Consider the following 20,286-nt stretch of genomic DNA (forward strand, 5'->3'; position numbering starts at 1 on the left):
CAACTTCATGATAAACATCTCGGGGGCCGAGAGACCCATCGCAACTCCATCGTCCAAAGCCCAATATTCTAAACTTCTAATTTTAGCGATATTCGGCCGATGCCCCGCTGATACTCATCGAAAGAAGTAAGCAACAGTTTACCCAAGATGTGATTGGTGTTCATCGGATATGGGTTGGCTTAGACAGACTAGTAGTGAGATACCATCCTGCGCTCGGACTGCCGGCCGAAGCAGCCGGGACCGCGAGCAAGCAGACATGCGGGGTCGTCATGAGGTTGTCCGCGGACACCGTACGTCATTCAGAGCCTTGACTTCCATGATAGTGGAAACTCGCAAAGATTGACCCCGCCTTTGAGATGCCTTGGCTAGCTTTCTTAGCCTCGGGAGCTGTGGAGCGCATAGTTGCCAATCTCGAGCCCGCTATCTCCCATGCGCAACTGCGATAAATGATGGATTATCTGATTACACACATTTCCAAGCATCCACAGAGGGTTCTGCAACAGCCGTATCAATCGATAGAATGCAGGCATACGTCCTTTTGGTGATAGTCGCACTCTTTGTGGGAGTGCAGCTCCTGGCAAAGATCTATCGCGGCTTCGCGGCCCCACTCGCATCCGTCCCCGGCCCCTTCTTTGCGCGGTTCACGGACCTATGGTACGCATGGAGGATTCATCAGGGCCGCTTCGAGGTTGACAACATTGAGCTGCACCGAAAATATGGCAAGTCGTCTTGTTGGAGGGGTTCTACTGGACAGAAACACAGTCTTGTCTCGAAGACTTTGTCAACTTGGAAGAATCCAGTGTAAATGAGCTAACTCCTCCAAGGCTCAATTGTCCGATATGGTCCAAATAGATTCAGTATCAATGACCCACACGCAGCGAAGGTGATCTACGGTCATGGCCACGCATTTTCAAAGTCTACGTGGTACGACACGTGGGGCGATCCAAACCCGCATCAATGGTCTTTGTTCTCAGACCGAAACGAGAAGCGCCACAGCGAAAATCGACGTCTCTATCAAAGCATGTACAGCATGTCCTCCTTGGTGCACTACGAGAGCTACGTCGATGAGTGTGCGGACTTGTTCTCCAGAAGGCTCTCAGAGATGAGTGGCAGAGGAAAGACGGTAGAGCCTGTTGACATGGGTCATTGGTTCCAGTGTTATGCATTTGACGTGGTTGGTATGATCACCTATTCCAAGAGACTTGGATTCCTGGATCGGGGTCTCGATGTCGGAGCGGTGATCAAGAATCTCGAAAATCACCTCTACTACGCGACTATGGTAGGAGTATATTCATACCTCCACTCCTACTTAGCACCAATCAGGAGTCGGCTAGGTAAACGGGGTACTGGCAGGCAATTCATCGTCGAGTTCACCAAGGGTTGCTTGGCAGACCATCAGGCAAAGCCCAAAGCAGTCGATGCTGAGGATACTTCGCATCTCTCTGAACAGTCTGGCACAATGGACTTTCTCTCCAAATTTCTCGGAAAGCACTCCGAGGACTCATCAACTTTCTCTCAGTACCATGTTCTGGCGGGTTGTGTATCAAACATGGTTGCAGGCTCAGACACGACCGCCATCAGCCTCAGCGCCATTTTATATCAGCTTCTCCGGAATCCTAAAGAGATGAGCAAGCTGCAAAAAGAGATTGACGAATTCTATTCCCAGAGAACTGGTGATCCTCGACGACTAAACTTCCAGGAGAGTCTGAAGCTGCCATACCTCCAGGCAGTCATCAAAGAGGCATTGAGATTGCATCCCGCGACTGGGCTTCCCCTCGAGAGAGTTGTTCCCGAAGGAGGAGCCACTATTGCAGGGAAATTCTTTCCAGCCGGGGTATGTTGAAACCATGTCAGCATTGTAGACTGATTGACATTCACTAATCATTATTAGACCATCGTGGGCATCAACACTTGGGTTGAGCACCACCACCCGTCCATCTTTGGCGAAGATGCAGCCTCTTTTAGACCGGATCGATGGTTGATCACGGATACCGATCGTTTGTCAGCGATGAACAGACACTGGATGCCGGTAAGCCACCTGTAGAAGAGCTAGAGATTGCATGTTCCAGTGCTGTCACTGACAAGCTGATAGTTCGGCCTGGGATCACGAACCTGCATCGGAAGACACATCTCCATATTGGAAATTTCGAAATTGATGCCCAGATTACTGCACGAGTTTGATTTTGAAATTTGTAGGGACGCTCCCTGGGTTACTAGGAACTGTTGGTTCGTGAAGCCTATAAACTTTCAGGTTCGAGTCAATGCACGGCGATCGCAGGTTGGTAAAGTTGGGGCTTCCTAGGCTTCTGACAGGTTGGACGCCCTTTTTAGAGCACCTGCTGATAGGTGATCCTGACATGGGAACGCCTGAGGTGACAGTGAACGAGTGTGTTCTAATTGAGTCTAGTAAATCACAATACAAGAATTGAAGTCCCAAGATTTTCCAAATCCTCATGATGTGATATTGTCAAAGCATTGATGTGCCAAACGAATGCAATCCTTCCCAAACCCCGTGGCTATGCTGTGAATTCTCAACGCCGTCGTGTTTCGCCCGAAAAACTCGAGCAGCAAATAGTTACTTTTTCGCTCCATCGCTGGTTCTACTATTCCTACATGCGACTTGTCCGGAGTCTTTGAATTTCATCCTGTTTTTGCATTAGCGATCTTCCATGTTCCTTAACTTTAGGGCGCACGTACTGGCGAGAGATCACGCGGAGCCCGGATCACGTAAGAGTTTTTTCTTGACTCAAACTCGAACTGGTGGGAATTGAATTCTTCTTTAAGATAACGGGAGAGTCTCTCCGGGGCGATGGAGGATCCAGATATCCTCTGGCATCCTTGCTGCTTATTCCGACGTACATTGAAGCTGCTATCCATTGTGTGCTGCTGTTGTTTTCTCTTATGTCTTTTTTTTTCTTCCCCAGAATGTCGGTAACGGATGGTGAGAGCCGAAGAGGAAGATGGCCGGGTCTGATTCTCGGTGGAATGCGCCTACACTTAAGGGCCGAGGAGGGCTTGCAGCGTTTTAGTCCTACCAGGGTATGATTGGTTGACCTCAAGCAGATCACTCATAACATGCTGCAAGACTGCATCAATGTCTGCAGGTTTATGGTGCGGTTGCCTGATCAAAGCCAATCACCTGCTCCCTTCGTGTGGTTGCATGTTAAGCTGCATTCCAGAACGCTTCTGTCGAATGAATTCGTTGACCACTTTCTGCTCACACCATCAACATGAATTGGAATTCCCGCACAGCAAGCTAGCCCAAGTGTCAGCTGTAGGCTCAGGGTTCCTCGTCGTCGCATCCACTTCGGCCTATGGGGATGCCTTCGCGCACCCATCCACTGCAGCGATGGGGGTGAATCCACTTCCACGTCAACATAGCTCTGCTCCGTTCTGAAGAAGCGGTTCCTAACACATCGCGACTTCCAAGGGTGCGCCAAAAAATCGTTCCCTTGCTCCTTTCTACGGCTTCTTCTCTTATTCAATTGGTATGCCATGAGTTCCGGGTTATGGGTACAGTACACGCGCATCTGCGCACTTGCGCAGCCTTCTTTTTCCCCGAGTCTCCAGGCCCCTCTGACACCGACTTTCTCTTTCCCTTGCAGGTACAGACTTACAGCCTGCATGTAAACCCCGTCAGTCCACAGCCTGCCGCTGCCCTGGTCAGAGCCCGTCCATTCTGCATCGTAATCGCTGCTTACACCACTTGGAGGCCATAAAGCTGATAATCGACCATTCCTCTCTGGGGCATTACTTCGTGAGGCTGGCTGTGCAGCATAGTTGCCAGACTCGCCCATTAAAACTCCCTTCTCTTCCACTAGGATGAGACATCGTTTCCGGTTCGACAAACACGATCTTGCTGCTCGAGGCTTTCTAGCTTGATACTTGCACATTTCATCTTTGGTGCTACTAATGAAGCGTACCACTCCACAATGCCTCCGGAATACCATCCGAACATACCCAGCGGCCCCAGCCCCAATCGCCACCCTCGCACATTGAGCGAAGATCTGTCTTACCTCCATCTAGGTGGCAGCATTCCGAAAGTTGTTATTGTCAGTTGCAAATTGGGCCCTCTTCTGCCATTCAAGCTGCACGATGTCCTAACACGAACCACAGGGCGATGAGCACAACCCTGCGCTTGACGCTATTCATGGGAACCAGGGCCTCGATAACGTTCCAAAAGAACGCCCAGCAGCACCTAGCGAACAGACCAGTGTCGGGAACCGAAACCCACCAATCCGCTCGACAGACCAGGCCCAAAGTCCCCCCAGCGCTTACACTGGAGTACCACTAGATGAGCTTCTTCGGAGCCATTACCAGCCCCATCCTCACCCTGAAGTGACGGAAGGATACCTCCCGACTGGCCTTTTGGAGGAACTTGTTGGTCCTGAAGCGGTGAAACAAGAACTTGCAGAGGCTTTGGACGATGACTCCGATATAAACCGCATTGCTCAAAGGGTATGCGAGAGCTCTCCAGGGGGTAGGTGTTATCGACAGGTCTTTGCGATTCTTTGCCTGATTGAGAGAGTAAAGTCTATCGAAAAGTTTCTAGACCCTGTAACCGGAGTTTGTGATTCAGATCTGCCTCTTCAAAAAGTCGAATTAGGCCAAAGAAACAAGGTTGACTTGCGAAAAAGAAAAGACCTCGACAAACCCTTGGGATGTTTCCAAGGTTGGAGACATAATTCACTGAGGTCTTTCGATGACTGGCAATGGACGCTAAGGGTTCCATTTCTCAAGGGCATTCAAGGAAGCGAGGCCCAATATCGAAAGTTTGATGATCGAGTCATACTCCCCTTGACATACCAATCTGACCCGAACGACGATGGAGCAACTGGTGGATTCAGTGAAGTATTTAAGGTCAAGTTGCATCCCCGCCATCACGACTTCAGTCAAAACGGGGCAGATGTAAGTACCCACTTTTTATGATAATAGTCAAGTTACTTTAAGAGCAGAGTCGGGACTAGAGGTGGAATCATGCCAGGTTTGCTGATCAATGGCTAACGCGAATCTCCTAGTGCTTTTTTGCTCTGAAGAGACTTCGATCCACAGATACGACGGCCTTCCAGCGAGAACTTCAGATGTTGCGGAAATTTGAAAGCGAAAACGCCCATGAACACTTGATTTCACTGCTCACAACCTGGAGTCAGAAAGGTTTCTTTTACTTTCTTTTCCCCTGGGCCGAGTGTGATTTGGTCAAGTACTGGGAAATTCATAGTGAACCAGACATGGGCGAAGACCTCGTCCGTTGGGTTGCGAGGCAGACTGCTGGCATGGCTGCCGGCCTTGCCAGGATCCATGAGTACCCAGGAAAGGTCGATGGCAACACTGAGAATGCTGTGAAGTACGGTCGCCATGGAGATATAAAGCCCGATAATATTCTCTGGTTTCGAAGTTCGATGGGTGATCCTGGAAGGCTCGTGATATCGGACTTCGGACTGGGCGTTTTTAACAGCAAGAGAAGTCGATCTAACATTCCCAACAACTCTGGCATAGGGCGAACGCCTACTTACCGGCCTCCGGAATGCGATATTGAGGGTGCTATGATCTCACGATCTTGGGACATTTGAACTCTGGGATGCGTCTATGTCGAGTTCGTTACGTGGCTGTTGGGTGGATGGGAGCTGTCGGAAGATTTTGCCGAATACCGAATGACGAGATCATCGATATGGGGCCAGGAGTTCAAGTCCGATATTTACTTCGACATTGTACAAGTTGTGCGTATTGCATCCGATGACGACACCTCCTTGAGAAGTATGGGTGCCATGGTAAAACCAAATGTGACCCGAGTATGTATCGTTCCACAGCCGTCACCAGACAGAAGCCCGGACTGATGAATCGTAGTGGTTTGACGGGCTTCATAATCATCGGGATTGTACTCAGTACACCCATGATCTTCTAAAGTTCGTTCAGAACAGAATGTTGATCGTCGAGTCAGCGGTCAGGAAACGAGCGACTTGCAAGGAAGTATTTGAAGAACTGCGACGTATTCAAAGGCGATGTCTGGAAAGCAAAGCTTACTGTGTCGAGCCTGTGCCTTGGCCTCTACCACCATCCAGTGAAGAGTCACCTGCTGTCAAGATCAGGCTCAACGAAAATGCGCTGGATACCATTAGAAAAAGCCATCCGAGGCTTCGCACTCATCAAGGCCGCACAGAAGAGCCGCCAAGGGCGAGGGTGGGACATGGGGATCAACTTCTACAACCTCCAACAGAGAGAGTATATTGAGCGACTACGAAAACCATCGACCTGAAGATAGGTCTGAGATCCAGGAACAAGGTTACCACACGACTCCAAACACATGTCCTGCTCAAAATATACCCGGAAAAGTTTCCCTTGTCACTCATGCCCTTCTCGTCTCGCGTGAGACCTGCCTGATGCTTGCATAGTGGCCAGGTCCAGAAGAAGACCTGAAGAGATTCCGCTCTTCCTTCAAGTGCCAAAAAATCAGCCATGTTGAAACTCGAATGCATCAATAGTTCTTCTCGTCGCTTACTGGTGTGAGGGACCGCGGCAGGTCAAGGTTCCATTTCCCTCGCGAGAACTGGGTGATTCGATTTTAGCACACAAAAAGCACAAAGAAGGAGAGCACAGTTTGAATTGTCTTACTCGAACTCCAATATCATCTCCCGAAGCGTTCGGGAACAACTGTCTGAGCTTCTGATGGAGCATTGTCTCATCGCAATATCGACCACTAACAAATTCCTTCGTCATGATTGCTTGGTGAACAACTCCAAAAGGTTGAGTTGATCGCCGGAACGCATGACGGGCTGCATACTGACGGTTTTGTATGGCCTACCTGTCGGAGTCCTCTTCCGGGGCAGGGTTCATAACGAATCAGATTATGCCTCGTGTTAGCCACACGGCGGGGAACCACGCTCGTCAGGCTACCCGAATGAGGCGAGCGAGACTCTAGGCAAAGGCAGTGTTAGGCACAGACGCGTTACATCTCGCCATCGACATGCCGACAAGTATCGGTTTGGAGGGCGACGTGAATCGATCATTGGAGACATCTTGAAGTCGTCGACATCATCGCATACTGCTGTCAGCCCGCAGCGAAGCCTACCTCTTCATTTGCAGTACTTCCAACCAGGCGTAGCATCTATCTTGGCACGCCAGGGTAGCATTGCTTCCTGCGTTATACTGATTAGCTGCTTTCTATCATGAGAAGATTAGTAACGGAGCTTTTGACCTGCAGGAAGGGTGGATACTTCGGAATCTCGACCCCTCCTTTGCATACCGAAGAGCGCCTTGGGCGGAGTTCGGGCTCCTTTGGAGTGGTTGGGCTGTTTCGAGATGCCTCGTTTCACTCTTCACAGAGGCTCGTTTTTGTTGAAGCTTTCATTCCAGGAATACGGAGAAATTCGGATGTTGGCAAAGGGTTGAGGCAGTTCTCCAATGTCATTAGGGCTGTTGAGACCAGTGACTGCCGGATTGAAGTACCGTGTTGTTGCCAGTCTCAAGAAAGAATGCAGCCATTTCCACCCTCAGGATGATCCAACGCTTGTCCATCATTCATTGAATGAAACGGAAATTAACCACATGCATAACCTACCATCACAAATATCACCTACCTGATCAATTGAAGCATGGACTGGCTCCTCGATGGGTCATTGCTGAGTAATAGTGAGACCGATCTCGCCAACGTTTTTGAATATGAGCCGAGATCTGTCAAAGTTGTCCAATTAGACGACGAAGATGGGGTAAGGTAAGTCATTGATCAATACTTAACAAAAGCTCACATTATTGCAGGAGCCCGAACAGTGGAAGGTGAATGATGAAGGTTGGAAGGAATGGTTTCATGAGGTTTGTGGCCGTTTGTCAGCCTCAACCCATAGCTGGTTGCTCTCAGACTAATAAAAGTCGGTGAAAAGAACCACAGAGACCTTGGCCAGAGTTATAAGCCCAAGATCACTGTCGTGTAAGCTTTTTGTCAATGAGTATATTTGAACTGGGGTTTGAAGAGACTGGCATTACGAAAGGCTGATATTATCTGTTGCAGATTTGCAAGACGAGCCAAGACTAGCCCGTCAGCTTACCAACCCAGAACCATCCGCTCTCTTTCTTTTTCACGCGAGACCTTCAGATATATCTGTAGCAAGCTGATGATTCATAGTGGCATCTCTCGGACCATCAGCCGTGGAGATGTGGCAAGCTTTTGTTCGGGAGATGTGGCTATGGGTGAGCTTGAAGAGCCAGCTATCGGTGGGTTCACACCAAAGTCTACTAGTCTTAGTAGACAACAGACCGTCATATTCTAAGCCCTTGAAGTTTATCACAGCAGGACCTCCATGGCATGGGATGGCGACTTAGCTCTTTCGGTAACACACCTATCAAAGACAGGTTCGACGAACGCTATCGTCTTCGGCACCACTGCTGAAATAGAGGATGAGATTATTGACAGACTCTACTGCTCATCCAGCGCCTTGTCACACCCATTCCTACTTCCGGGAATCTTCACTGAGCTAGAGAGAGAGAGACAGCTAAAGCGGCTCGTTGAGGATACTCAAGGCGAGCTGGAAAAGGCTACATACTACTTGGGTTCCGATGAGGGAAGCGAAAGTGACCAGGCTGCTACCCAGCCAATCATTGACCTTTGGCTTAACACCACGGAGCTCCGAAATGGCCTGTTCAACTGGAAGACACAGGTGGAAGAGATGCTACTTCATATCGAAGGAATGGCCGAGAGTTACTCAACATCAAACGTCATGGATGGACGTTCGGCATTTGCTTGTGCCGATACCAAAGCAGATCTAAAGCGGAAGCAAGCAAAAGTGAATTCTATGATCAGAAACCGACTGAGGTCGATAATAAACGAGTATGAGGACACTATAAGAGACTGTACTATGAGATTAGACGGAATGTCGATGGCGACTCAGCTCGTGAGTTTATTTATACTCAGCTCAATCATACACACTCTCGTCATAATATCCCACTAACTCGTGTACAGTCTCATGCAAGGACCAACATGCAAATTGCCCTGGAATCCAAACGAGATGGGAAGCGAATGCAGAATATTTCCATTTTCTCCATGGTATTTCTACCTAGCATGTTTGTTGCAGTAAGTCAGATCCTTGCCACTGCTTGTCTGGTATCTTTCTTGATACGTCTTAAGTACGGAAATTGGAAATCTGATCATCGCGGCAAAGTATTCTAACGTGATAACTCTCAAATCAGACAATTTTCTCTACGGACTTCTTCAATTGGTTTCCCAAAGAAAAGGAAGCTATGATTTCGCCATACATCTGGGTTCTAATCTCATTTTGTATCTGTCTGAGTGTTCTAGTACTTGGTGGATACTATCTTATGTCTACTCGTCTGATGTGTCTTCGCGTCGCTCACTCGAAGTCACGGAAGTGGTTGTCAATGGTGTGATATGGATGACCGTACCTATATGAGTTGCAAGTTGTCAAAGTTCAAAAGTTCTGACTGGAATTTCTCACGTTCGAGCCCTAGTTGTAGACAAGGCGTGGAATGAGAAGCGTCCGTCAGCAGACCTGACGGAAGTAGATAAAGTACTTGCTACAGTCACTACAATGGAACATATGACCGTCTCCAAATGCAATCAAACCCAAAATGTCTGCAGTTGCCTCATCTCAAACGCGTCTGGACACCTGTGTATACTTCACCGAGTCGGCTCAGTCTCAGATCATTCGACATTCTACTGAACGATCCAGACGTCAGGACTAAACGATTGAACCCCTCTCTGCCTGCGCGATGGGCATGTCAAGGGAGACAGACTGCGCACTCTCAAACGTGACGTTGGTAATTGCGTCATACGCTCGCAGTTGCGTGCGCGCCTCTTGCGCACCAGTTCTCACCAAAGTTGCAATCGTCTCGGATCGAGCCAGAAAGCGAACTTTGAAAGGCAGTGGACGGTTGACCTGAGACACAGTGTACGCATCTGGGTCCAAAACGACTTCGTTGCCCTAGTTTAAAAGTCATTAGCTCCTGATGAAGACAAAACTCAGCTTGGCACTAGCCCACCTTTTCGTCTACACCCGGACGGATCTCGAAAGCCCAGAGAAGAGAGACAATGGTGAAGTACAAGCTTTGTTGGGCCAATGCTTCACCGCTGCAGACTCGACGTCCCCATCCAAAGGTATTGTGTCCACGTTTGTTAGGATATGCTGGCCCATCAAAACTTTCCATAAAACGTTCCGGCCAGAATCGATGCGGTTGGGGGAATTCCCGCGGGTTTCGGTGCATGGCGTAGAGATTTCCGATGATCGATGTTCCCCTCGGAAAGAAGAAGCCGTTGTAGATTTCATCTTCGGTGGGTGCATGGGGAGGCCCGCCAAGAGCAAATGCAGGCCGCCATCTGAGTGTTTCGTTGATGACTGCCGCCAAATACGGGAGACTGTCTTCGTCGGACCAGTCGGGATAACGATCGCGGCCGACGATGCGATCGATTTCCTCGTGCGCCTTGCTTTGAACGTCTTGATTCAAACACATAGCCAGAACAAAAGTCAGCATGGTGCTAGTGGTAGTGTCAACCCCGGCGCCGATGAAGTTGCCTGTGAGGTTGGAAATTTCGACTTTGCTGAGGCCATGTTCCTCCTTCTCTTTCAGTAGTCTCTTGGCGAAGTTGTCTTGTACCGCGTTAGATCCCTCGTCGGAAAGTGCGTAAAAGTACTTGTTCGACGTTTGGGCTAGCTTCCTGAGTTGGTTTGGCAGCGGATTCAGCCATGCCGGCATATCAGCAAGAGCAGGTATGGCCTCGGTGTATGTCTTTCCTGGGAAGCCGAGGTTGGCGCTACCGACATATGCTTGAGCTACCTTCAAGACTGTGTCTGATTCAGTCCCGATGCGTCTGCCCCAGGCAATAATGGATACAATCGATACGGTAAAGCGTAAGGCACTGTCAACGAATCGATCGGGTTTCGTCAGACAGTCTTCAATCAATATCTTCGCTTCATTGGCTTGGGAAGTACGATATGCCTGGACCACCTGGGCGTTGGCAGCAGAGTGCTACGGAGCACGATTTGTCCATGTCAGCAGCTAGGATTACGAGCGGAAGGAAGGCTTTGTTAGAACCACTCTGAACAGGGATACGACTTACAGTCAAGCGACGGTGTACACGCCACTGCTCACCATATGCAAGTCCCGCTTGATTGAACTTGTTGAGGCCAAAGACCTTTCCGGTAAGTGTCTTTACAGGCCTAGATGAGAAGATGTTTGCCCGCTTGTCGCAGAGGTCAGACATAGACCAAGCATCGTTACAAATGACGACCGGGGTGTGTCCATCCCAGATTGTAATGATGGGAGATTGATACTTCAGCGACCATTCTTCAAACTTCTTCCACTGTCTGCTGCTTGGGATGTGGAAGATGTTGCCAAAAAGCGGTAGCGGGAACGGCCCAGGTGCCATTCGTTGTCTGAGCCGCAAGATACGGATGTAGTCTACGAGTACGTAAAATACACCGAAGGTCAGAGTGACCACGACGAGAATGGCTGGTAAGGCGACAATAAACATGGTGTCTACCAGGTTTGTGAGAATCGCATAGGAAAGAGTGAGTGGAGTAGATGGTGATGAGATATCTAGGGGCCTTGTAGCGGCGAGCTTCGATTTTCCAAGTTCACTTCAATGTATGATACGAGTTACAATGAGTATCAAGTCATCGTCACGCTAGAATCAGACGTGAGGTGGGAACATCATATAAATGCGAAGACGTATCCAAAGGTATCATTTCGTTATCGTTAGATAGCCCAGTCCCAATGGCTTGCTGCGTCTTGTCAATCTTGACACTATCCCAGGCCCAGCTTGGCAGCTTCGAACACATGACGACACCCCCGGGGTGTGATGGGAGCTCGGTAAATGCATAGACAATGAGGGGTCCGGAAAACAGTCCCGGCGTCATACTGCGCGCCGGCCGAAATATTACGACCACCCTGCCCAACCCCTCTTCACCGGGATTTTGAGGTGGAACATGACGGCCAACACTGTGGAAAAAGGAAGGATCTCAGTGTGAAATGTAGGCATATTAAGTCACTCGCAAGTCAACAGGTCTGTGTGGAATGTGGCAAACCAGGAACGTATGGTTATACCATGGTAGTGATAGTTTCAATTACCAAGGTTCTTGTGTGATCAGAGCCTGCGGGGTTTACTAAGTACAACAATCCAGATTCCTGGAATGTGTATACAGCATCACAAATGCGGTCCCCTAAATCTGTTATTTTTTCTGGGAGTATTTCTTCGGCACAGGAAGAGTTGCGTAGTTCGACATCGCATCCAAATGCTCCTTCGGCGAGATTGGCTTCCCCTCTTGTACGTATGTTCCCAACAGCTTGAAGTAATTGATGTAGTATGCCGGAGTGTATGTGTTGAAAAACTTGGCCTCCTCGTCAGTCGGGTTGCTGAACGTATGCGGTGCCCGAACAGGGACCGTAACATGGTCGCCTTCTTTCGCGTCGATGGTGTCCTCGGTGCCATCAGGCTTTGGGATGTGGTATCGAATGGTGCCTTTGGTCGTCAAAAATGTCTCGTCATGCATCTCGTGCCAATGGGCTGGAGGTCCTTTCAAGCCGGGAGGGAGAGTGAACTCGGCGGCCCCGATACGATTGTCTGCAAGCACAGATACGGTTAGCTCTCACTTCATGAAACCAAATTTACACCCTTATTGCGAGTATAACTGCGGATATCATTCAGTGGTAGCTCACCTGTGCGGGATCCATCTTCCAAGACGCGGCAAGTGATGAGTCCTAGCTTGATGACGTCCCCGGCTTTGGCAGGGACGAAGTTGACTGGAATTCCGTCCGTTGGAATATCGCGCCCGGGACCGAGCTCGACATCATCATCTACATCCATGGTGAAAGAGCTTGGAAGAAGTGTCGGGATTGAGAAAAGGTTGTATGATATTTGTGTGCCTCAACAGTTAGTTTTCTTACACGTTTGGCCGCACGTTGAAAGTTCAGCAGAAGAATTGAAGATGTCGTGACGTTATATGCATTCTTCGCATCACCAAGGTAACTCCATTTCATTTCAGATGCCCAAAGCTTGCACATAACGCACGAATGTCAAATGCGTGGTTTGGTTTGCTTGACAACGGGGGAAAACCCGAGCTCCGTGTTTGCGGATGCAAAGTTCAATCTCATCGGCCGTGTTTTCCACTTGCCTGGCTCATGTCCGCTCTGGCCCGGCTCGGTGGACATGGGCCCGACGCTACCCCCCTCACACCCTTACACGGGCAGCAACTCTGGTTGTTGAGAATTGTGTGTCTAAGCATTCTATTTGCCGTACGTTGCGAGGGTTTTCTTTTCTGAACGTAAATACAGACATGATAGTCTGTAGAGCCACTGATTGATACTCTCAGCTCTTTTGATGTGAGCTACTTGACCTCGCCGTCAAGGAAATCGATTTCTCATCTAAATTCAAACATATCTCAACCCAAAAAGCATACGGTATCTTCTCGAGTTCCATCATCATGTACTTTGAGCCGGGCAGTCAGCCGGGAGGAATACCTCACAACCTTGCCCATGATCCGTTCAAGGCATGCGTTGTTCCTCGGCCAATTGGCTGGATATCGACCATCTCAGCAACGGATCCGAAGACGCACAACCTGGCACCCTATTCTCAATTCAATAACCTCACATTCGATCCACCCTATGTTATGTTCTCGGCCAATCAAAAACCGGACCAGCAAAGAAAGGATACGGTTCTCAACGCGGAGCTGACCGGCAAGTTCTGCTGGAACCTAGCTACTTGGCCCTTGCGTGAAGCTGTAAACATCTCGGCTGAGCAGGTTGACTACGGAGTGGACGAGTTCGACCGCGCAGGTTTGCAAAAGGAATACAGTCGCGCGCTGCCAGGACATCCTGTGCCCATGGTCAAGGATAGTCCGGTCAAGTTTGAATGTGTATATCATACCACTCTCAGGCTACCCGCAAACCCTCCCATGGGAACTGTCGATGTCGTCATTGGGAGAGTCATCGGAGTACATATCCGAGATGATGTCTTGACCGATGGCAAGCTCGACGTCGGCAAGACACAGCCCATTGCTCGCTGCGGCTACTTTCAGTATACGGTCGTGCGAGAAACTTTTGAGATGATTATCCCGGGAATGGATGAGGCTACGCACGCAGGGCTAGAAGGAAACAGCGCGATTCACAAAAAGGTGAACATGTTAGAGAATGGATCGGAACAGCCGAATGGGGTTTCCGCTGGTTAAATGTTGTGCACTCGAGAGCATGAGAACTACTTGGTTTAGAAACAGCACACTTTATCTTTCGATACTTGATTTTGGTTCATATGAAGCAAGTGGCAACTCAAGATACGTGCATCATTAGAGCCTAGTACGTGATGGTGTTCATTAAGTCATTGTGATTGGCAGCACGAGGTGCAGGTCACACTCAGCCTGACAAAATTATTCTCGGTTCTAATTAATCCAGAGAATAGTTTTCAAGAAAAGAAAAGCCCTGAAGATCCTGAAATTCTTCGGCCGAGAACGTCGTTTCATCGATCATCATCAGGTCCGGGTGCGGCAACACACCACCAATCTCGTCAAACTGATAGCCGTTGACGCTGTGTGTGTTCTGTGAATTTCCTTGTTCTGGCGTTCTCAGATCCCGTTGCAGGGAGACGTCCGTAGTGGTGATGGGAGGTGTTAAAGGACCCGGAGCATTTGTTCGGACCACCTCCGGGGTCTGAACTTGGTGTTGATGCCGGGAGCTGCTTGAGAGCAAGGAATCATAGGAATGGGAAGGCTTCGGAAGCGAACTGCCTGAAGAGGATGGAGCATGAGATGTTGTCGATGCTAGTGAAAATGCCGAGGGTTGCCCAGTCTTTTCTGAAGCCGTACGTGAGCCCCTTCTTCCTCTTCTATCCAAAGCCTCTTGTCGGGCAGATCTTGCCTTTCCCAGCTGTCTAAGAACAGACCGCCATTGTTGCGGCTTTTGACCGCTCAACAATGAGGGAGGATGCTCCCACCTCAACACGGTGGCTTTTTCAATTGCCTGCCATGCTCGCCGGGATCCCTTGCAAAGAGGGTCCGTTCGAAGCCAGTGAAGGACCAGAGAGAATGCATGCCACTGAGTGTAGGAGCTGAAAAGCCAAAGCCAAGGACGCGTTCGGGGATCAGTCCGAAGTTTGCAGTTGAGTTCTATGACTTCTACAGCGACGGCGAATAATCGCTTGCGGGTTGGCTCTGTTATATCTTTCGAGTCCACATGTGGGTTGATGCCATGCAGCCTAACTTTGTGAAATAGCATCCTTGTCAGGACCATGGTTACCTGTGATGGGTTTGGTCAACACTAAGTGCTTCAGCTTCACGCTCATACTAAGCGGTGGCAGACGTGAACAACCGAAAACTTACCCAATGCAGAGCGTTTGTCGCCGAGTAATTCTGAAGGAACTTTTGAGAAAACTCTTGCTCACAAAAGTCGATCCAATCGTTGCGCTCTTGCTGTGACATTTCGGCATAGCTCTTGCTCATATTTTCACAGTGCCTTCTCGAGTCCGCCATGCAACGGTACATGCTCGTGATTTGGCATCGGGCTAATGTAAACGTCATCTCCGTGATGCCTCTAGTTTCGGATGGATACTCGAGCATTGCCGGATACAGCTGGATGTCGTTGAGATTCCGCGGTGGCTGGCTATCGAAACTACTCATCTCGAGTCTGTGGAGAAGTCAACGAATTATTCTACTGGGCGCCTGCGAAAGTCTTAAGTATTACAAATTGTATTCACCCGAATAGTCCTCCGCCGATGGAGCGTCCAGAACTGCAATTTGCCACCAAAGGCGGCGTCGCATTTCGATGTCGAATGTTGAGAGTCCGAACAGACTGCCTTCCCTATGAATGCCGAAATTCTGAGCAAGTCTAACGGCCAACCCCGAAAGGTTCCAGGAGAGCCGAGGTTCATGATGTCGCAGGAAAATGAGGTACAATACTAATGCCTGCAACGGTTGGATATCCCCGGTGTGGATCAGCATGGCCTTCGAAAGCATTGCTTCTACCTCGTCCCGCAGGACGGACAGGACCAGGGCTTGTCTGCTTTGAAAGAGCTGGCCGCACTCTTCTTCGCCCAGACTTGTTACCGCGCCGTAGTAGATTGACAGCATGATACAACGGGTGCCGTCTTCGAAGTCCACCAAGCGATGCCCGGTCACTGCCTGCTCCAGCGACGGCAAATGGAGCAACTTGGTCAGCGGCTCAACTCTTTCTTTGTAAATGCCCCACAAGTGCAGTTTTTGATCGCCAATTATAGAAAGAATCCTTCTCTTTGAGCTCGTAGTTTCGTTATCGAAACTCAAACTTTCCGGTTTCTTCGAGCACCAATTGGCGAAAGGATTAGAAGCGGTATCTTCGAAGTCATCGTCGTCTGAGCGATCTTCGTCTGTCGCAGAGCCGCTGCTGATCTACTTATCATTAGCCGAGGATACGGTTTGATGTTGTGCATTATCTGACTTCACTTTTACAATCCTCCCAAAACCATCGTCTTACATAGGTGTCCCTCCCGGCATCGCGAACAATCCTGCCATCACTGCCACCATGGCTTGATGTTACACTTTGCAACTCGGCACTGGGTGGGTTTGAACGACCTATTTGGACTCCTGGGCCAATCGTCGGACCGAAAGATCCCAAGTCCGTAGCGCCGAGGTCTTCAGCCAAAGGCGAAGGAATCGGAGACTGAGGTCGTTCTCGGTCACCTTCATCATTGTGTTTGTGGGCTTGCTGAGGATCTACGGGATCCTGCCTGTCTCCATCTTTCGGCTCCAAAGTTTGAACAACTTTCTCTAGTCTTTGAAGCATTTCCACTAGCTCAGGTGTCATAACCATCTGTGTCTGGCTTGTCTTAGCGGCAGGGAATACGCATTCACCCCCGTACTTGACGCAATTCCGACATGGCTTCTGCTTGTCGCACTTGACCTTCCGTTTGCTACACAAAAGACACGAACGCCGTTTTCTCCCTGCATTACTTGGTTGTTTGGGAGGAGCAGCAGAAGCAGTTGTCGACTGTCCGTCGGTAGTCGACTGTTGCTTTGAAGACGTTTCGATGTTGTCTGGCATGTTGTCGGGCGAAGATGGTAGGCATTCGTGCGTCAACAGGAAAGAAGGGCTTCGGACTGAAGATGAGAAGTAGATGCCAACTTGGCTTAGAGGAAACCAGGACCCGGAGACCCGGCCGAAAACGATTCAAGGCCTGCCATTGGGTACTTAGGCAGCGCCCAGAGAAGTCAGATTGAAGTGGTAGCTGAGGTAGTCGGCCGAAGTCGCCGGGTAAAGCTTTTGACTTCCAGCCCCACTTGAAGTCAGGACACCACATTAAGACTCTCAGAGATGCAAAGAGAGCAAATATGTGACCGTCAAAATCAGTCACAGGCTTATGAAAAAGTAGTCTTCTAGAGCACGTTCGACGAATGATCGACCCAGCAGTCCTTCAGACAATCAGCCTACTGCGATTGAATCTCTGTACACCATCAACTCTTTTCTCGGCAGTGCAAACTATTGATCACTTGAAGATGAAGCTCAGTTGCGAGGAAAGCCTAGTATCTTTGACAAAAGGAGACTCACCGAGTCTTCCCGGTGTTGCTCTGGCTGCATTCAACAAACATGGCGAGTTGACCCCGCCACTAAGAAAGACTGAGGGACTTCTCATTAATAGACGATACAGAGATTCTCTACAGCCAATGCCATGGGATCAAGAGGGCAGATGTCAAAGAGCAAATCACTCTTAATGATGCTTTTCGCGGATTCTCTTGCACAAAGCTGATTACAACAATCTCCGTGCTGCAATGCGTCGAGAAGAAAATGATAGGTCTCGATGACGAGGTTGAAACGATACTGCCCGAGCTTAAGGACCCCGAAATCATATTGTCGGACTCTACTACATCCTTCAGGCTCGAAAGAGCCAAGAACAAAATAACGGTTAGGCATTTGCTGACCCACACCAGCGGCATATCTTATGACGCCATGCATCCACTGCTCGTAGCATGGCGAAAATCAAGAGGCGAACAGCCCCTAGTGATGAGCGGGAGAACCATCGAAGCTTTTTCACTTCCTCTTTTGTTTGAGCCTGGAACTAGCTGGGTCTATGGTGCTAGTTTGGACTGGGCTGGGGTGCTTGTGGAGAGGTTGAGCAATATGAAGCTGGCAACTTACATGGAAGAGCATGTGTTCAGACCTCTTGGTCTTACGAACACAACACTTCACATAACAGAAAGACCGGATACGCAGAAACTACTAGCTCAAATGTTTGTACGAGCCGGTGAGGGAAAGCTGGCCCCCATCCCTTCACCTTACCCGGAAGATGCACAGGAGACCTCCGGTGGGATGGGACTCATCACTACTACGTCAGACTTCGTCAAAGTCTTGACAGACCTACTCAAGGACAGTCCAGTGCTTCTGAGAGCCGACTTCGTGACAGAAATGTTCACTCCTCAGTTTCATCAAGGCACCAGTCAATACGAAGGGTTGATCAAACAAGAGGTATGCCTAGCTCCCCACCCCATGGCGTAGCAGCCAAGCTAAGCGCCCCAAACTCTAACACGAAGGACCGATAGGCTTTGCATAAACAACTGACGGGGGACGACACGGGATGCCCCGGAGTAGCATTCGGACTGGGTGGTATGGTAATCAAAGAGGATACGCCTAACCTCCCCGCAAAATGTCTGACATGGAACGGGATGCCAAATATTGGGTGGTTCCTTAACCGAGAAAGTGGGCTTGGGGCTGTCTATGTGAGCCAGTTGCTTCCAGCGGGAGATTCCGAGAGCGCAAAGCTTCTCGGGGAATTCTGGCGACGAGTTTGGGTTGATCATCTTGCGGGGCGTTAACATCACTTGAAATTGAGTACTAGACATGAGGGAAAAGTCAGGCAAACAGGGTTCAACATATGCAATCGTCTATGTTAAGGGACTGCGAGTTTCTGAGGCTCTTGTTCTAAGGATTTGGTGTTCATTTCGTCACAACCCATTGTTACTGATGATTGGATAATTCATTGCCAACTTGTCTCGCTCGTACGCGGTTTTGAGCACACGCAATATCTCCCTCTTGAACCAACCAGACTGGATAGTAATAACTAGATGTCTCAGAGGGGAGTTCTTTTCGGACGCAAGAATGGATGAATCTGAGCCTTTTCGATATCCCAGATCTTCTCCTTGACCAACGGATCATCCATGAGTCGCGCTAAAATCCCTTCCCGTGTGGGCGCAAAGACAAGCATGGCACTGCCCGTGATGTGCGGGGTTTGCCCGGGGCCCACGGGCTCCGCCAAAGTGGCTCCTGCGTTGACCAAATGTTAGCTAAACATGGATTTGGACGGCATTGATGAACGACGGCCACGGGGCAGCGAATATCCCACCTCCAAACACCCAAAAGCCTTGAGGATCTGTTTTCATCCGCTCAATGTGATGTCTGTTTCGCGTCGGGATGTCAATTCATAATCTGCCCTCTGAGTCTGGGCTGAGACATACGGGAACACCGCAGCCCTTCGGTCTTTGGCCTCCGGGAAGTCTGGGACGTGAATGAGCCACTCCGAGTTTCCTATCTGCTGGTTTGATGATGTCTCCATTGCTGCCATGTTGTCGCCTGTGTAAATATCTCTCTAGCTTAACATGGAGCAATATTGATTGATCGATTCAGAGACCACCTCAACTTATACAGAATATGCTGACGTGGGTTCAAGTTCATGTTCGTTCTGGAATACTTCGCTCTCCGAAACGCCCACTGGGGTTAGAACGGAGAGCTGGACCGGAGGGATCGGCCGAGCTACTACTGCGGTTGACTTCTCTGCTAATCATATCCACATTCCCAAACACGGCTACAACCCCACAGCGCTATCATCAGGGGCCAACGTAGTGCGCAGGAGTGGACTGCCGGACGGGTTCCCCGCCAAACACTTTATCATCTAAGACCCCTAGTCCGCCATGGCGTTGATCTATGCCACGGTCCCATGTGCCGTGAACAAGAAAGGTAGAGAAAAGGTAACGCAGTGCCGCTTCAGCTGCTGCGCTCTTACAAACACGTCTTGGGTTGGTAATTGTGTCCATCGTGATTCGTGTGTAGGTGCTTCTCCCCGCACTTCGCCCCCCCTGTCTAGGCCTTATCTCTCGGCCTACACCATGTTCCCTCCGTGCGCCTCGTCCCAACATGGCTTGGTAGTGATGAATCTCCCTCGTGATCCCTCCCTTTTCCATCACCTTATCTCCATGTAATTTATCACTCCAGCGTTCGTTATCTTCTGCTTGTTTTGCAAAGCAAGTGTTTCCTTCGGAATCCTCATTCTGTCCGCAATCACGCGTGATGCAACGCGGTACACATGAAGCAACTCATCTTCACGATATAAAC

The 20,286-nt window shown here is 49.6% G+C and overlaps 10 protein-coding genes across 10 annotated transcripts; 5 read left to right on the forward strand and 5 right to left on the reverse strand.

Annotated features, from left to right (window-relative positions):
• Positions 1 to 520: 520 nt before the first annotated feature.
• On the forward strand, positions 521 to 2,302 carry CPAR01_01524 (cytochrome P450; the record flags this gene model as incomplete). Its single annotated transcript, XM_060485813.1, has 4 exons — positions 521 to 801; positions 853 to 1,834; positions 1,892 to 2,029; positions 2,252 to 2,302. The coding sequence occupies 4 exons, from the start codon at positions 521 to 523 to the stop codon at positions 2,300 to 2,302; spliced, it is 1,452 nt and encodes a 483-aa protein (XP_060356670.1).
• Positions 2,303 to 2,609: 307 nt separating this feature from the next.
• CPAR01_01525 (uncharacterized protein) lies at positions 2,610 to 2,877 on the reverse strand (the record flags this gene model as incomplete). Its single annotated transcript, XM_060485814.1, has 2 exons — positions 2,610 to 2,645; positions 2,698 to 2,877. 2 exons carry the CDS (start codon positions 2,875 to 2,877, stop codon positions 2,610 to 2,612), a joined length of 216 nt encoding a protein of 71 aa, XP_060356671.1.
• A 1,055-nt stretch (positions 2,878 to 3,932) lies between these two features.
• On the forward strand, positions 3,933 to 5,570 carry CPAR01_01526 (protein kinase; the record flags this gene model as incomplete). The annotated part of the gene is made up of 4 exons (XM_060485815.1): positions 3,933 to 4,052; positions 4,117 to 4,458; positions 4,741 to 4,908; positions 5,019 to 5,570. The coding sequence occupies 4 exons, from the start codon at positions 3,933 to 3,935 to the stop codon at positions 5,568 to 5,570; spliced, it is 1,182 nt and encodes a 393-aa protein (XP_060356672.1).
• Positions 5,571 to 7,589: 2,019 nt separating this feature from the next.
• Positions 7,590 to 9,157, forward strand: CPAR01_01527 (uncharacterized protein; the record flags this gene model as incomplete). Its single annotated transcript, XM_060485816.1, has 6 exons — positions 7,590 to 7,703; positions 7,753 to 7,806; positions 7,875 to 7,921; positions 8,117 to 8,205; positions 8,344 to 8,882; positions 8,951 to 9,157. The coding sequence occupies 6 exons, from the start codon at positions 7,590 to 7,592 to the stop codon at positions 9,155 to 9,157; spliced, it is 1,050 nt and encodes a 349-aa protein (XP_060356673.1).
• Positions 9,158 to 9,686: 529 nt separating this feature from the next.
• CPAR01_01528 (uncharacterized protein) lies at positions 9,687 to 11,476 on the reverse strand (the record flags this gene model as incomplete). The annotated part of the gene is made up of 3 exons (XM_060485817.1): positions 9,687 to 9,929; positions 9,988 to 10,971; positions 11,063 to 11,476. The coding sequence occupies 3 exons, from the start codon at positions 11,474 to 11,476 to the stop codon at positions 9,687 to 9,689; spliced, it is 1,641 nt and encodes a 546-aa protein (XP_060356674.1).
• A 697-nt stretch (positions 11,477 to 12,173) lies between these two features.
• CPAR01_01529 (uncharacterized protein) lies at positions 12,174 to 12,808 on the reverse strand (the record flags this gene model as incomplete). The annotated part of the gene is made up of 2 exons (XM_060485818.1): positions 12,174 to 12,565; positions 12,661 to 12,808. The coding sequence occupies 2 exons, from the start codon at positions 12,806 to 12,808 to the stop codon at positions 12,174 to 12,176; spliced, it is 540 nt and encodes a 179-aa protein (XP_060356675.1).
• Positions 12,809 to 13,424: 616 nt separating this feature from the next.
• CPAR01_01530 (uncharacterized protein) lies at positions 13,425 to 14,168 on the forward strand (the record flags this gene model as incomplete). Its single annotated transcript, XM_060485819.1, has 1 exon — positions 13,425 to 14,168. The coding sequence occupies one exon, from the start codon at positions 13,425 to 13,427 to the stop codon at positions 14,166 to 14,168; it is 744 nt and encodes a 247-aa protein (XP_060356676.1).
• Positions 14,169 to 14,379: 211 nt separating this feature from the next.
• CPAR01_01531 (uncharacterized protein) lies at positions 14,380 to 17,007 on the reverse strand (the record flags this gene model as incomplete). Its single annotated transcript, XM_060485820.1, has 4 exons — positions 14,380 to 15,228; positions 15,312 to 15,615; positions 15,673 to 16,217; positions 16,441 to 17,007. The coding sequence occupies 4 exons, from the start codon at positions 17,005 to 17,007 to the stop codon at positions 14,380 to 14,382; spliced, it is 2,265 nt and encodes a 754-aa protein (XP_060356677.1).
• A 350-nt stretch (positions 17,008 to 17,357) lies between these two features.
• CPAR01_01532 (beta-lactamase family protein) lies at positions 17,358 to 18,456 on the forward strand (the record flags this gene model as incomplete). The annotated part of the gene is made up of 2 exons (XM_060485821.1): positions 17,358 to 17,557; positions 17,625 to 18,456. The coding sequence occupies 2 exons, from the start codon at positions 17,358 to 17,360 to the stop codon at positions 18,454 to 18,456; spliced, it is 1,032 nt and encodes a 343-aa protein (XP_060356678.1).
• A 571-nt stretch (positions 18,457 to 19,027) lies between these two features.
• CPAR01_01533 (uncharacterized protein) lies at positions 19,028 to 19,519 on the reverse strand (the record flags this gene model as incomplete). The annotated part of the gene is made up of 3 exons (XM_060485822.1): positions 19,028 to 19,221; positions 19,301 to 19,353; positions 19,413 to 19,519. The coding sequence occupies 3 exons, from the start codon at positions 19,517 to 19,519 to the stop codon at positions 19,028 to 19,030; spliced, it is 354 nt and encodes a 117-aa protein (XP_060356679.1).
• Positions 19,520 to 20,286: the final 767 nt, after the last annotated feature.

This window comes from Colletotrichum paranaense (assembly GCF_030867605.1).
Source record: "Colletotrichum paranaense strain IMI 384185 chromosome Unknown Scaffold_1.1, whole genome shotgun sequence".
Classification (NCBI taxonomy): domain Eukaryota; kingdom Fungi; phylum Ascomycota; class Sordariomycetes; order Glomerellales; family Glomerellaceae; genus Colletotrichum; species Colletotrichum paranaense.